The sequence below is a fragment of the Dryobates pubescens genome, chromosome 17 (assembly GCF_014839835.1).
Source record: "Dryobates pubescens isolate bDryPub1 chromosome 17, bDryPub1.pri, whole genome shotgun sequence".
Taxonomy (NCBI): Eukaryota; Metazoa; Chordata; class Aves; order Piciformes; family Picidae; genus Dryobates; species Dryobates pubescens.
In genome coordinates, this window is record NC_071628.1 from 23,189,975 (window position 1) to 23,205,476 (window position 15,502).

The following is a 15,502-nucleotide window of genomic DNA, read 5'->3' on the forward strand; positions in this document are numbered from 1 at the left end:
ACCACACGGCCATCACACTGCCACCACACGGCCACCACACTGCCACCACACGGCCACCACACTGCCACCACCCGGCCACCACACTGCCACCACACGGCCACCACACGGCCACCACACTGCCACCACACTGCCACCACACTGCCACCACCCGGCCACCACACTGCCACCACACGGCCACCACACGGCCACCACACTGCCACCACACTGCCACCACACGGCCATCACACTGCCACCACACGGCCACCACACTGCCACCACACGGCCATCACACGGCCACCACACGGCCACCACACTGCCACCACACTGCCACCACACGGCCACCACACGGCCACCACACTGCCACCACACGGCCACCACACGGCCACCACACGGCCACCACACGGCCACCACACGGCCATCACACTGCCACCACACGGCCACCACACGGCCATCACACTGCCACCACACGGCCACCACACTGCCACCACACGGCCATCACACGGCCACCACACGGCCACCACACGGCCACCACACTGCCACCACACGGCCATCACACTGCCACCACACGGCCACCACACTGCCACCACCCGGCCACCACACTGCCACCACCCGGCCACCACACTGCCACCACACGGCCACCACATGGCCACCACACTGCCACCACACTGCCACCACACTGCCACCACACGGCCATCACACTGCCACCACACTGCCACCACACGGCCACCACACGGCCACCACACTGCCACCACACGGCCACCACACTGCCACCACACGGCCATCACACTGCCACCACACTGCCACCACCCGGCCACCACACGGCCATCACACTGCCACCACACGGCCACCACACGGCCATCACACTGCCACCACACGGCCCCCACACGGCCACCACACTGCCACCACACTGCCACCACACTGCCACCACACGGCCACCACACGGCCATCACACTGCCACCACACGGCCACCACACTGCCACCACACTGCCACCACACGGCCATCACACGGCCACCACACGGCCACCACACGGCCATCACACTGCCACCACACGGCCACCACACGGCCACCACCCGGCCACCACCCGGCCACCACCCGGCCACCACACTGCCACCACACGGCCACCACACGGCCACCACACTGCCACCACACTGCCACCACACTGCCACCACACGGCCATCACACTGCCACCACACGGCCACCACACTGCCACCACACTGCCACCACACGGCCACCACACGGCCACCACACGGCCACCACACTGCCACCACCCGGCCACCACACGGCCATCACACTGCCACCACACGGCCACCACACGGCCATCACACTGCCACCACACGGCCACCACACGGCCCCCACACGGCCACCACACTGCCACCACACTGCCACCACACTGCCACCACACGGCCACCACACGGCCATCACACTGCCACCACACGGCCACCACACTGCCACCACACTGCCACCACACGGCCATCACACTGCCACCACACGGCCACCACACGGCCATCACACTGCCACCACACGGCCACCACACTGCCACCACACGGCCACCACACGGCCACCACCCGGCCACCACACGGCCATCACACTGCCACCACACGGCCACCACACGGCCATCACACTGCCACCACACGGCCACCACACGGCCACCATCCGGCCACCACACGGCCATCACACTGCCACCACACTGCCACCACACGGCCACCACACGGCCACCACACTGCCACCACACTGCCATCACACAGCCACCACACGGCCATCACACTGCCACCACCCGGCCACCACACGGCCACCACACGGCCATCACACTGCCACCACACGGCCACCACACGGCCACCACACTGCCACCACACGGCCACCACACGGCCATCACACGGCCACCACCCGGCCACCACCCGGCCACCACCCGGCCACCACACTGCCACCACAGGGCCATCACACGGCCACCACACGGCCACCACACGGCCATCACACGGCCATCACACGGCCACCACACTGCCACCACACTGCCACCACACGGCCACCACACGGCCACCACACTGCCACCACAGGGCCATCACACGGCCACCACACGGCCACCACACGGCCACCACACTGCCACCACACGGCCACCACACGGCCACCACACTGCCACCACACGGCCACCACACTGCCACCACACGGCCATCACACTGCCACCACACTGCCACCACACGGCCACCACACTGCCACCACACGGCCACCACCCGGCCACCACACTGCCACCACCCGGCCACCACACGGCCACCACACGGCCACCACACTGCCACCACACTGCCACCACACAGCCACCACACTGCCACCACACTGCCACCACACGGCCACCACACTGCCACCACACGGCCACCACACGGCCACCACACTGCCACCACACGGCCACCACACTGCCACCACACGGCCACCACACGGCCACCACACGGCCACCACTCGGCCACCACCCGGCCACCACCCGGCCACCACACTGCCATCACACTGCCACCACACGGCCACCACACAGCATCACACTGCCACCACACGGCCACCACACGGCCACCACACGGCCACCACACTGCCACCACACGGCCACCACACTGCCACCACACTGCCACCACACGGCCACCACACGGCCACCACACTGCCACCACACGGCCACCACACGGCCACCACTCGGCCACCACCCGGCCACCACCCGGCCACCACACTGCCATCACACGGCCACCACACGGCCACCACACTGCCACCACACGGCCACCACACAGCATCACACTGCCACCACACGGCCACCACACTGCCACCACACTGCCACCACACGGCCACCACACAGCCACGGAGCTGCATCAGCTGGAGGAGGGGATGCAGTCCAGCAGCAGTAAGCTTGCAGATGACACCAAGCTGGGGGCAGGAGCTGAGCTCTCAGAGTGGAGCAGAGCTCTGCAGAGGGACCTTGCCAGGCTGCACAGATGGGCAGAGGCCAAGGGCAGGAGATTGAACACAGCCAAGTGCCAGGGGCTGCACCTTGGCCACAGCAACCCCAGGCAGTGCTGCAGGCTGGGGACAGAGTGGCTGAGAGCAGCCAGGCAGAGAGGGAGGTGGGGGTACTGAACATGAGCTAGCAGTGTGGCCAGGGGGCCAAGAAGGCCAAGGGCATCCTGGCCTGCAGCAGGCAGAGTGTGGCCAGCAGCAGCAGGGAGGTCATTGTGCCCTGGGCTCAGCACTGCTGTGGCCACCCCTGGAGTCCTGTGTCCAGCTCTGGGCTCCTCAGTTTCAGAAGGCCATTGAGAGACTTGAAGGTGTCCAGAGAAAGGCAAGGAGGCTGGGGAGGGGTCTGGAGCACAGCCCTGGGAGCTGAAGGGGGCCTACAGGAAGGCTGCAGAGGGACTGTTCCCAAAGGCCTGCAGGGACAGGACCAGGGGCAATGGTTTGAAATGAGAGCAGAGCAGATTGAGATTGGATGTGAGGAACAAGTTCTGCACCAGGAGGCTGCTGGAACACTGCAACAGGTTGCCCAGGGAGGTGGTTGATCCAGTGGAGATGTCCCTGCTGAGTGCAGGGCTGTTGGACTGGATGATCTCTGGAGGTCCCTTCCAACCCAACCCATTCTAGGATTCTCTGACCTGAAAGGGTGATACCATGGCAAAAGATAACAAACCACACACCCTCCTCATTTAAGAGCCTGCTCTGCCAGACTGACAGAACTTCAGAACTCTATCAGTGGTTGTTCTAAAAGATTGTCTGCTAGAGACCTTGTGGAGCAGAGCAGCTGTCCCTCTAGTGGGCTTCTGGAGGCCTTTCCAGGAGGTGAGCAAGGTGGCTCCTTCACAGCCCTTTCTTCTGCTTTCATGAATCATAGAATCATTAAGGTTGGAAAAGACCTCAGAGCTCATCAAGTCCAAGCTGTCACCCAACACCTCCTAACAACCAAACCATGGCTCCAAGGGCCACATCCAATCCCCTCTGCAACACCTCCAGGGACAGTGACTCCACCACCTCCCTGGGTAGCACATCCCAATGGCCAACAACTCTCTCTGGGAAGAACTTTCTCCTCACCTCCAGCCTAAACTTCCCCTGGCACAGCTTGAGACTGTGTCCTCTTGTTCTGAAGTCCAACCATTCACCTAGACCTTCCAATCCTGCCACTTCTGCTAAGTCACTACCACTAAACCATGTCCCTGAAGGCTGAGGTAGAAGGAAGTGGAGCTGGGTCAAGTGATGGGGGTGTAGATCATGTCCCTGCCTCAAGAACAAGCAGCAGCAGATTTATCAGCAGCCCCAGGAATTTATAACTTGACACAAGTCTCTATTTTAAGTGCAGACCTTTTTGCAGCAGTGATTCATAGCTTGACTGATTTTTAAGGCTGTGCTCATCTTATCTGCTCTCCTTGGCTCAGCACCTGCTTCAGGCTAACAGCTTCCTTTGGGCCAAGGCAGGTATTGGAGAAAAATCTTCCCAGCTTAATTGGGGGGAAAAAAAAAAGGTTGAAGGAATCACTTCAGTAAAACTATTTTGAGACTCATTATGCTTGCTAAAATCAGGCTCCTGTTTTTAGCCTCACCTGCCTAGCCCCAGCTGCACCGAACAGCTACCCTCCCTCTGCTAGTGACAGACACTAGGAACTACTTGATTTGTGGATTCACAGAATGGTTTGGGTTGGAAGGGACCATTAAGATCACCCAGGTCTAACTCCCTGCCATGAGCACCTCCCACCAGCCCAGGCTGCTCAAGGCCTCATCCAGCCTGGCCTCGAACACCTCCAGGCAGGAGGCAGCCACAGCCTCCCTGGGCAGCCTGTGCCAGAGTCTCCCCAGCCTCACTGCAAACAATTTCAAACCCTTCCCTAAGCTGACCAAGTCTTTCTCAGTATTGTGTAGTTTTCAGCCCTTTATGTCCTTGGAGGACTTCTCCAAAGCTTCTTCACTCCCTCAGCACTGTTTGCAGAGAAGGCAAGCCAGCCTGCACAGGGTATTCAGCACCAGCTCTGCTCATGCCAGAGCAGAAGGGACACAGCTCCTGCCTGATACTTTCTGCTCTATTTGTTTAAGGTCTGGTTTTAGGCCTTCTGGCTAGAGTCCACCAGTTCTGGCTGAAGTTCTTCCCAGAGTGGAACCCCAAACCACAAATGTCATCTCACTTCCTTGACTTCTAGACTCAAACCTTTTCTTGCATCTAGGCAGAAATGAATGAAGCTGGCACTTTCCAGTGCACCCAGGCTTCTAGATGGTAGCAGAGAAGTCATCTCTGTCCCCTGCCTGACCCCTTGTCTGCCAGCTGCTGACACTGAGAAACAGCAGTGAGCTGGGAGCAGGCTGGTGGTGGAGTCCCCATCCCTAGAGGTGCTCAAGGCACTTGGGGCCATGGTGGTGTTGGGTTATTGGTTGGGCTGGGTGATCTTGGAGGACTCTTCCAACACAAACAGTTCTGTGACTGTAAGGCTCTCACAGAAAATCACAACCAGTTCCAATCACTGCCTAACCCTGGTCTCTACAGCTCCTGATTTAACCAGGGTTTAGTGTGCTGCTGGTGCCCTCAGACTGGGCTCATTTCTAAATGAAGGGATTTCTTAGCAGCTACATTTGCACATCACCAACTTGTTGTTGAATGAAGCAAGGAGCAGAGCTTTGGTACCAACTGAAAAAGAAAAGAATAAAGTAGGAATGACAACCAGACAGAAGGGTAGGAGTGCCCCCAGTCAAGCATGCATGAGGGAAATCAAAGCACAGGGGTGCCAAAAGGACAATAAGGGAAGAAGCAGCAATCACTCAAAACAAGCAGTGGAACTCCACCTAACACAGCCACTCCTTGGCTTGCTCCTCTAGTGCCTGATACCCAACACAGCCTCACTTATTAGAGCCTGCTGCCACGGAAGCCTGACAGCTAGTTGCTATTTTCCCCCCAGAGCCAGAAGACTTTCTTACAAGTATCTAAGGGAAGGTATTTGGGATGATGGCTTCAGACATTCTGGCACCAATGCTAAATCCTCCATCTGCAGTGCCACAGAGGGTGCTCAGCAGCAGCACAGCGAGCTGCAGCTGCATAGCTTCCAACAGCAGCCAGGCTGAGTGTGCTTGAAAAGCAGACAGAAAGAAATGACATCTCAAAGCAAGCATGAACACAGCATCTTGAGCTGTAAGCACTGTTGGAGGCCTGCAGCTCTCAACAAAGATGCTCAAGAGAAGGAGGCAAAAAAACAGATATGGAGGGGCTTGTGCTGCTCCAGTATGCAAGACTGCAGAGAGGAGCCCAAAGCAAAGCTCCACGAGGTGCTGCTTACTGGAAAGAATACAAAGAGTCATGCTGTGGGTGGCATCTGTCCCACTCTCACCTCTCACCTCTGCTCTACCACTAGCAACAGGCCAAGGGGGAATGGTTTGAAGCTGAGGGAGAGCAGGGTTAGACTGGAGCTTAGGAAGGAGTTCTTTCATTATGAGGGTGGTAAGACACTGGAATGGGCTGCCCCGAGAGGTTGTGGCTGCCTCCTCCCTGGGGGTGTTCAAGGCCTGGCTGGGTGAGGTCTTCAGCAACCAAGTCTAGTTGAGAGGTGTCCTAGCCCATAGCAAGGAGCTTGGTGAAGATGATCTCTGAGGTCCTAAGCCATTCTGTGATTCTCTTCTCATTGTGAGAGGCCAGCAGAAAGCAAAAGCACTGAGCATGAGTCCAGAAAGGCAGTCTCAGAGAGCATGACCCCATGTTCAGCTGAACAGCCTCACTTCAGCCAAAAGGCTTTTCTGGTGTGCTTTGTGGGCTGGACTAGATGGAGGCCTCTGGTTTGTGGTGTGAAGTTAGGAACAAGCAGGGCTCCTGAGTAATTTTCATGTTGTAGGAATCATTACCTGGAACTGAAGTGCTTGTTCCCTGCATCTGCTGCCTGGTGGAGAAGGAATTTGCACCAGGTGTTTTCACATGGGTTAAGAGGCACTGGGTGAAGGCTGAAGCCTCACTGTCCTCTGCAGACATTGCTCAGGTTCACAAGGCTCACCCAAAGAGGCTGGGCACAGGTTGAGAAGCACTGCCAAGGAAAGCCACTGGCAGCCTCAGACTACCTACGCTTTCTGAGTCCTCCAGCATCCTGGTGGTCTCCTGCACATCAGGGGCACTGGGAACTACCACTGGCATTGGAGGGCGAGTTCTGCCCAAAGTCCCGATCGACGCCGTCTTCACCGAGTGAACTGGGTGGTTAGGAGCTGAAAAGGAATTGGTACATGGTTAGGCCTCAGTTCAGAAGGTCTTCTGCCTATTGAGAAAGCTCCTCAAAGGAGCAGAATAACGAGGACACAGTCAGAGGAAAAGGAAGGCTCCCAGTTAGAGTGCTGAGGCTGAGCTGCTGTCTACGTACATTAAAGAGAAGGGCTTTGAAAATCACACCAGCAGAAGCCACTCCAGCCTGTGGCACACTGCACAGGATCCCAGCATGGTGGGGTTGGAAGGGACTTCTGGGGATCACCCAGTCCAACTCCCTGCTAAAGTCACCTACAGCAGCTTGCCCAGGATCACAGTGGCCAGGTGGGTTTGGAATCTCTCCATCAAAGGAGACTCCACAGCCTCTCTGGGCAGCCTGCTCCAGCAGCCTCACAGCAAAGTTTTTCTCTCTGTTAGGTAGACTTTCGATTTCCCTCGATGCCCAACTCTGCCTCCTGCCCCTTAGGGAGCCTCTCTCCTTTCCCCCTTACTCCCTCCTCTTTTTTTGGGAAGGGTGTCCTGCCCCACCCCCGCTTACCTTGCTGAGTCAGCAGCGGTGTGCTGGGCAGGGCCGGGTCGTAGGTGGAGCCTGCCGGCGGCACTGCCGGCACCGCAAAGCTCTTCAGCGGGTGGGAAGGACGGACGTGGGCCGTGGGCAGGTTCTGAGCCGTGTCCTCCTCCTGTGCATTGGCCAGGTAAGAGCCTGCGGTGCTCTCGGGATCCTGGTGGTCAGCACAGGTCTGAGAGGAGGAAGCCGGCATGGTGTCCGTGCTCGGCGTGTTCCGGACCGACTCTGCAACACAGCCGAGAGAGCAGCGGTTGGTTTCCGCTCCCGAGAACCCTCTTGTGGTTAGATGGAAACAACAGAGCACTGCTTGCCAGTCCAAGGCCACCTTTCACAAGGCAAGGGAGGAACTTACAGCTCTGTGGAGCAGATGACACCAAGCCTGCGCCACTGCCCTGCTCCGAGGTGTCGAACAACAACACGAGCCTGAGACCCAAGCATTCCCCGGCCGTGGTACCAGCTCAGCAGCTTGGCGCTCAGGCAGCTACACCTGGGGAGTCTTCAAACAGCATGGGCCACAGCTCCTGCTTCTCACCTTCCCCTGCAGCATTCCCCAGGCCCGGCATTCTGAGTAGCTGTACATTAAGCCTAGGTCACTGTGGTTTGTCCTGAGCTGGACTTGAAACCTCTTGGCTTGCTGAAAGCCACAATGAAACCACAGGCTCCATTTGTCTGCCTGCAGCAGGGTCCACCCCAGTCGAAGAGAGCAGCGAGATGGGATCTGGAATCTGGGGGGTTGTGATCCTTCTCAGACCCCAGGCAGGAAAAGATCTGGGGTGTGAGAGCTGTCACTTGAGCAGTGTAGACAGAAGTAGGGACACCTTTGCCTCTAACCTACCACCTGCCTGTGCATTTGCAGAACTGTTTTCATAAGGCAACTGTGGTGCCCTCATTGTCATGGAGACCTTAAGCCTGAGCAGCTCAGAGTTCACTTCCTCTCAGCAGCTCACCTAGGTGCAACGTGGCAGTACTGTGGCTTCAGAACTTCACAGGGCGCTGGAGACACCACAGAAAAACCACTGCAAAATGATTCTGCTTCAGGCTGCACAGAAGTCACCCCAATGTCCTGTGTGCTGCAGGAGGATTACCTGATGGCAGCTCTCAGTAGCAAAGCCTGGGCTTCCATCCTGGCTGGGTTTGAACCACGACTAATTAAGGAAACAAGTTAAGACATTAAGTAGCTCAAATCAGGTTTAATCTGAGGTTTGAGACTCCAGGGCTGAAGGCTTCAGAAGAAGGAAGCTTCCTATTTGAAGCTGTATGAAACCACCTGAGCCTCCTTTTCCAGGACATCCTCATGTCTCATCTCAAGGATCAATACCTGAGCCATGCAAGAAGCTGTCAGCAGGAAACCTCAACCCACTCAGGGTCTTGGCTGTACCCAAACCCAGCGCTCCTGGAGCACCAACGATGGGGACCAACCAAATGGATCTTCCAAGGCTGTGATATCCACACTTTTCACTCACTGTTCCACCACAAGCAAAATCCACCTGGCCATTGGTGTCTCACCTGTGGAATTGGCCCTGTCTGAATGGGACATGGATGTGCCAATCGGCCACGGGTTGAGCTGGTGGTGGAGATAGCTGCGAGTTGGAGAAGCGAGGCTGCCGGAGTGGAAATGATGGTGAGGGTTATCGAGTGAATGGATGGGATGAGCACTAACCACAGCTGTGAATGAACACAAGACAGAAAAATGCTTAATACACACACAGAGACACACAGAGCCAGGCAGGCAGGGCTCCTGAAACGCACCACACCCTCCCTGCTCCCCCAGAGCCGCTCAGCCGACCGCCCTGCAGATTCACACTGACACCACCAGGTCAGCTTCCAAGACCCATTTGCCAGCACCTGAGCTTCTCCTGTGCCATGACACAATGCCCCCAGAAGAGGCAGAGCTCCCCACTTCCTTGTGCACAGAGTACAGCTCTGTCTCTGTCTTTCTGTCACACTTGAGAAAGTTCAGCTCCCTTTCGAACTCGAAGCATTTCAGGTGGTGCTGCAAACGTCAGGCCTCAGACACAACACAAAGAGCTCAAACTCTGAAGTAATTTCTGCCTGGCACTGAATTTCTTAACTTTCTAACCAAAGGTTGAAAGGTTGACCTGTTGGAGAGCAGTGAAGGGGGAAAAGACCTGGGGGTCCTAGTGGATGGCAGGTTGGCCATGAGCCAGCAACGTGCTCTGGTGGCCAAGAAGGCCAAGGGCATCCTGGGGTGGACTAGAAGGGCTGTGGTGAGTAGGTGAAGAAAGGTTCTCCTGCTCCTCTGCTCTGCCCTGCTGAGGCCACATCTGGAATACTGTGTCCAGCTCTGGGCCCCTCAGTTCAGGAAGGACCTCAGGGAACTGCTTGAAAGCATCCAGTGCAGAGCCACAGAGATGCTGCAGGCAGTGGAACATCTTCCTTGTGAGGAGAGCTGAGGGAGCTGAGGGCTCTGTAGCTTGGAGAGGAGGAGCCTGAAGGGTAATTTCATTCATGTTTATAAATAGGCAAAGGGTGAGTGCCAGAAGGATAGAGCCAGGCTCTGCTGGGTGATGCCCAATGACAGCACAAGAGACAATGGTGGAAGCTGAGGCATAGGAAGTTCCATGGAAACAGGAGGAAAAATTTTCTCCCTGTGAGGGTGACAGAGCCCTGGCACAGGCTGCCCAGGGGGGCTGTGGAGTCTCCCTCTATGGAGAGATTCAAAACCTGCCTGGATGCATTCCTGTGTGACCTGGTATAGGTGATCCTGCTCTAGCTTGGACTGGATGAGCTTTTGAGGTCCCTTCCAGCCCCTAACACTCTGTGATTCTGTGACAGGTGGCATCCTTGGTTAACTAAATCCAGGTCCTTTGCCATCTCAGTCATCACTTGAAGACCAGATAGACTTAGTTCTTAAAACAGACCATAATAACAACTGAAGCATTTCCACAGCCCCAACAAAATTTCAGCTGAACACTTTTGCTCAAATCATCATGACCTGAAGGGGGCCTACAGGAAGGCTGCAGAGGGACTGTTCCCAAAGGCCTGCAGGGACAGGACCAGGGGCAATGGTTTGAAATGAGAGCAGAGCAGATTGAGATTGGATGTGAGGAACAAGTTCTGCAGCAGGAGGCTGCTGGAACACTGCAACAGGTTGCCCAAGGAGGTGGTTGATCCAGTGGAGATGTCCCTGCTGAGTGCAGGGCTGTTGGACTGGATGATCTCTGGATGATCTCTGGATCCCTTCCAACCCAACCCATTCTATGATTCTCTGACCTGAAAGGGTCATCCTCCTCATTTAAGAGCCTGCTCTGCCAGACTCACAGAACTTCAGAACTCTATCAGTGGTTGTTCTAAAAGATTGTCTGCTAGAGACCTTGTGGAGCAAAGCAGCTGTCCCTCTTGTGGGCTTCTGGAGGCCGTTCCAGGAGGTGAGCAAGGTGGCTCCTTCACAGCCCTTTCTTCTGCTTAGGAAATCAGGGCACTAGCTCCCAAGTGAGGATGTCTTGCACTGAGACACAAGGGGATCTGCTGCCCCAGCTTTCCAATTCTCTCCAGCTTCTTTCAGAAGCTGGTCCTGAGCCACCATAAATCCACCAAGGCTTTGGTTTGCCACCGGAGGGTGGACTGTCCGCTGCAGCTGATCCAATGCTGCTTCACAAACAGCTGCCCAGGCAGCAGGGCCAGCAGCTGGGTTCAATGGTCTGCTGTGAGAGCAAGATCCCTGCAGACAGGGTCATTTAGAAAGGAGCAAGCATGACTCCTGAGAGGTAAATCCTGCCTCACAACTCTCAGTGTTTTAGGACAGCAAGCACCTCAATAAAGAGAACCAACAGTCTGAATGCAGCTAAAGTTTCTAACAGGCTCTGACAAGGCTCCACTCCAAACTTCAACCACTGAGTTGCTGCTGAGGGAAACCTCTTCTCTGGAGTAAAAGCTGACTGCAGATATGAAGCCAAAGGAGGGGCTTGATGATGAGTTTTCAAGACAGGGTAAGCAGGAGATGGCACAGGTATCAGTGCTGGGACTGGTTTTAGTCAATTCTCTGAGTGACCCAGACTTGGAAGCAGTCAGACAAGTCTTCAATCTGTCAACAATGCTCATGTCCTCAGGGTAGTCAGATGCCATTCTTATGGCAAGGAGCTCCAGGGTGAGGGGACAAAGAGATGGCAGAGTAACTTCAAGCATCACTTCAGTGCTCTGAGGGAAAACCAATCCCAACAGCAGTCCTGTGATGCTGAGCTCAGTTACAATTCACTGATGCTGCTGAGCAGTTACAATTCAACATCTGTGCCACCAGACTGTAGCACCTCATTGAGCAGGGAAGGTGCTGAGAACAAGAACACTGCATCCTGCTCTAACACCTTGGTGGCCCTCTCTGCAGTTTTGGCCTCTCTGAAACTCAAGGAGCATGTAGCAAAGCTAAAGAAGGTTCTGAGAATGGCAACTGAAGTGATAAAGGGGATGGAGAAGCAACCTTGTGAAGGGTGGCTAAAAAGGCTTGGACTGGTCTGGAGAAGAGAAACCTAACAGTGGAGAAGAACCTGACAGGGATTTACCAGCTGGATGCTGGCAGAGTACAAAGGGAAAGGACTCTATAAAAAGCAGCTCACAGGCTCTCCCTAAGGAGCACCTGCAGCTGCCACTGCTGGAGCCTGGGACCCCAGGCTGTTGGACACCTTTCCAGCTCTTCCCTGTGTTGGCAGCTCGCCTCCCGCTCCCTCAGATGCAGCTCTTCAGTTTTTCCTCTTAACTTCATCTAGCACAGGCCTCACACTGAGGCATCCAGGCTGCCTCCTCAGGGCTCTTCCCACTGCAGACAGAAGCAGGCAGGCAGGCAGCCTGTGTGTGCCTGTGCACACAGCATTAACAGGGCTTGTTTGGGTGCTCCCAGTTTCAAGGCAGCTGGTAGGTGGGCTGTTGACTTACGCTGAGGTGGTTGGGAATCAAAAGGCATCATCATCTTGGGTCTCATCCCCCTTCTTCCTGCCAGGGTGGACATGCTATCCTCTGACTCATGCCCTGAAGGAAAAATACTGAAGGTTATTTACCACTGCAGGAAGGCTTCCCTGATAGCATAGCAGATGATTTCAATCCTCCTCTCTTTATTTCTGGGCTGTCCTGCTTCGTGAGCCGTTCTGTGACTCAGAACTGATAAAAACAGCCCTTTCATCCTTCACTAGAAGGTGGGAAAGAGGACAACAGTTAGGGTGAAGATTACTGAGCACTGGGAGAAACCCTCCACAGAGTCACAGACTGCACTGGGTTGGAAGGGACCCTCTAAGTCATCTTGTCCAACCCCCCTGCAGTGTGCAGGAACATCTCCAGCTAGATCAGGCCATAATGCAAACACAAACCCCAGGCGGTGCAGCTCTGGACAATGAGTGCAAGCACACAGAGTCACAGCTGCAGGTAAAACACTCTGGATGAATGAGTTAACCACTCCCCAGGGGAAAACTCATCAGCTAGTGCTGGTTAAAGCCCCACAACCTGACTCTCTGACCGCTGAATAATGTCACACACATCTCTGAACAGTTTCAATACCAAACTGTTTGATGATCTTCTGATTACCAATCAATATTTACTAAGGGCTCCTCAGTTTCAGAAGGCCATTGAGAGACTTGAAGGTGTCCAGAGAAGGGCAAGGAGGCTGGGGAGGGGGTCTGGAGCACAGCCCTGGCAGGAGAGGCTGAGGGAGCTGGGCTTGCTTAGTCTGCAGAAGAGGAGGCTCAGGGGAGACCTTCTTGCTCTCTACAACTACCTGAAAGGAGGCAGCAGCCAGGTGGGCATTAGTCTCTTCTGCCAGGCAGGCAAGCAGCCCCAGAACAAGAGGACACAGTCTCCAGCTGTGCCAGGGGAGGTTTAGGCTGGAGGTGAGGAGAAAGTTCTTCCCAGCAAGAGGAATTGGCCCTTGGGCTGTGCTGCCCAGGGAGGTGGTGGAGTCCCCATGCCTGGAGGTGTTGAAGAGGGCATTGGATGTGGCCCTTGGAGCCATGGTTTATTTGTCAGGAGGTGCTGGGTGTTAGGTGATAGGTTGGACTTGATGGTCTCTGAGGTCTTTCCCAGCCTGGCTGATTCTGTGAGCTAACCTCTGGGCACTCAAGTTTCACAGTAAAACACGTGAGCCATCCTTGTTGAGAGCCTTAGGAGCTAGGCACAAACCCAGCTCACTACAGTTTCAGAAGGACATCGAGACACTTGAAGGTGTCCAGAGAAGGGCAACAAGGCTGGGGAGAGGCCTTGAGCACAGCCCTGTGAGGAGAGGCTGAGGGAGCTGGGATTGTTTAGCCTGGAGAAGAGAAGGATCAGAGGTGACCTCATTGCCCTCTACAACTACCTGAAAGGTGGTTGTAGCCAGGAAGGGGTTGGTCTCTTCTCCCAGGCAACCAGCACCAGAACAAGGGGACACAGTCTCAAGCTGTGCCAGGGGAGGTTTAGACTCGAGGTGAGGAAAAAGTTCTTCACCGAGCGAGTCGTTCGTCATTGGGATGTGCTGCCCAGGGAGGTGGTGGAGTCACCGTCCCTGGAGGTGTTCAAGGGGAGATTGGACGTGGCACTTGGTGCCATGGTCTAGTTGTGGGGTCTGTTGGAACAGGTTGGACTTGATGATCCTTGGGGTCTCTTCCAACCTTGGTTATACTGTGAAATACTGTGAAATACTTGGAGAGCAAGGCCAAGAGAAGGGGAGGGTAGCTGGATGGCAGTGAAGTGCTTCCACCACATGCAGCACCATGGATTTAGCTTGGCACACAACGCTCAGGGCAGCAGCCAGGAGCTCACCTCTGTAGGAGTTCCGCCTCTGATGGATGTTGCTGTCCATGGAGTTATCCACGGGGGTGATGTCCTGGGAGTTGCGAGGGATCGGGGTGTCTGTCATGATGGGATTGGGATCCGGAGACTTGTCGATGGGTTTCAGCTCCAGTCTTTCATGATGGATCCAAAGGTCAGGAGGTTTGACATCTTTGGAGTTGCCTTTGTACTTGTGGGAGCCGTTCACCGATTTGCAGGCAGCTCGTTTCCTTGGGAAAGAGAACGGAGGAGGTGAGCTTAGATTCACACATGGCATCGGGCTGCAAGGCACTCTCAAAGGTCAGCTTGTCCAACCCCCCTGCAGGCAGCAGGGACACCTCCTGCTAGATCAGAGAGAAGGAAGAAATAAGAAAATGCCAGCTCTGGAAGTCAGGAGGTACTGAGCAAGGCAGTCCTTACCAGACCATGTTTACTCTGTTCTCCACCTGCACTCTCCGTGGCTACGATTCATAAACCGCCTGCCCATTAGTGTCCAGCCACCTCCCAAGAGCCAGATGTCCTTGGAAGACAGGAACAATCCCCCCTTCTTTTGTAGGTCCCACACTGAGGAGGCAGTTGCCTCCAAAACTCACAGTCTGCACTCCCCCTGACAGAATCACAGAACTGTCAGGATCAGAATGGAGCTCAGGGCTCAGCCAGTCCCAACCCCCTGCCATGGGCAGGGACACCTCACACCGCAGCAGGTTGCTCACAGCCACCTCCAGCCTGGCTGCAAACACCTCCAGGCAGGAGGCTTCCATCACCTCCCTGGGCAGCCTGTGCCAGGCTCTCACCACCCTCCTGGGGAACAACTTCTTCCTAACATCCAAGCTGAATCTCCCCACTTCCAATTTTGCTCCATCCCCCCTAGTCCTACCACTCCCTGACACAGGACTTGCCATGATACTTGCCGTGGAGGTTTCCTTTCCCTTGCTGACATAAGCAAACCTGCACCAAGACTCCTCTCAGCTCTGGCTCCCAGGTGGGCAAGAGCTCCCTGCTGGGCAGCAAGCTTTGAGTTTGACCTGAGAGCACA

The 15,502-nt window shown here is 55.8% G+C and overlaps 1 protein-coding gene across 1 annotated transcript in view; it reads right to left on the reverse strand.

The window, feature by feature from the left end:
- The window catches only part of NEO1 (neogenin 1), a 326,802-nt gene that overhangs the window by 588 nt on the left and 310,712 nt on the right, over nucleotides 1-15,502 (reverse strand). Inside the window, exons 24-27 of the mRNA XM_054168810.1 lie at nucleotides 14,458-14,696; nucleotides 12,607-12,699; nucleotides 7,690-7,944; nucleotides 7,020-7,156 (exon numbers count right to left, since the gene is read on the reverse strand). Coding sequence (XP_054024785.1) covers nucleotides 7,020-7,156; nucleotides 7,690-7,944; nucleotides 12,607-12,699; nucleotides 14,458-14,696 — 724 coding nt within the window. The remainder of the gene's footprint in view (nucleotides 1-7,019; nucleotides 7,157-7,689; nucleotides 7,945-12,606; nucleotides 12,700-14,457; nucleotides 14,697-15,502) is intronic.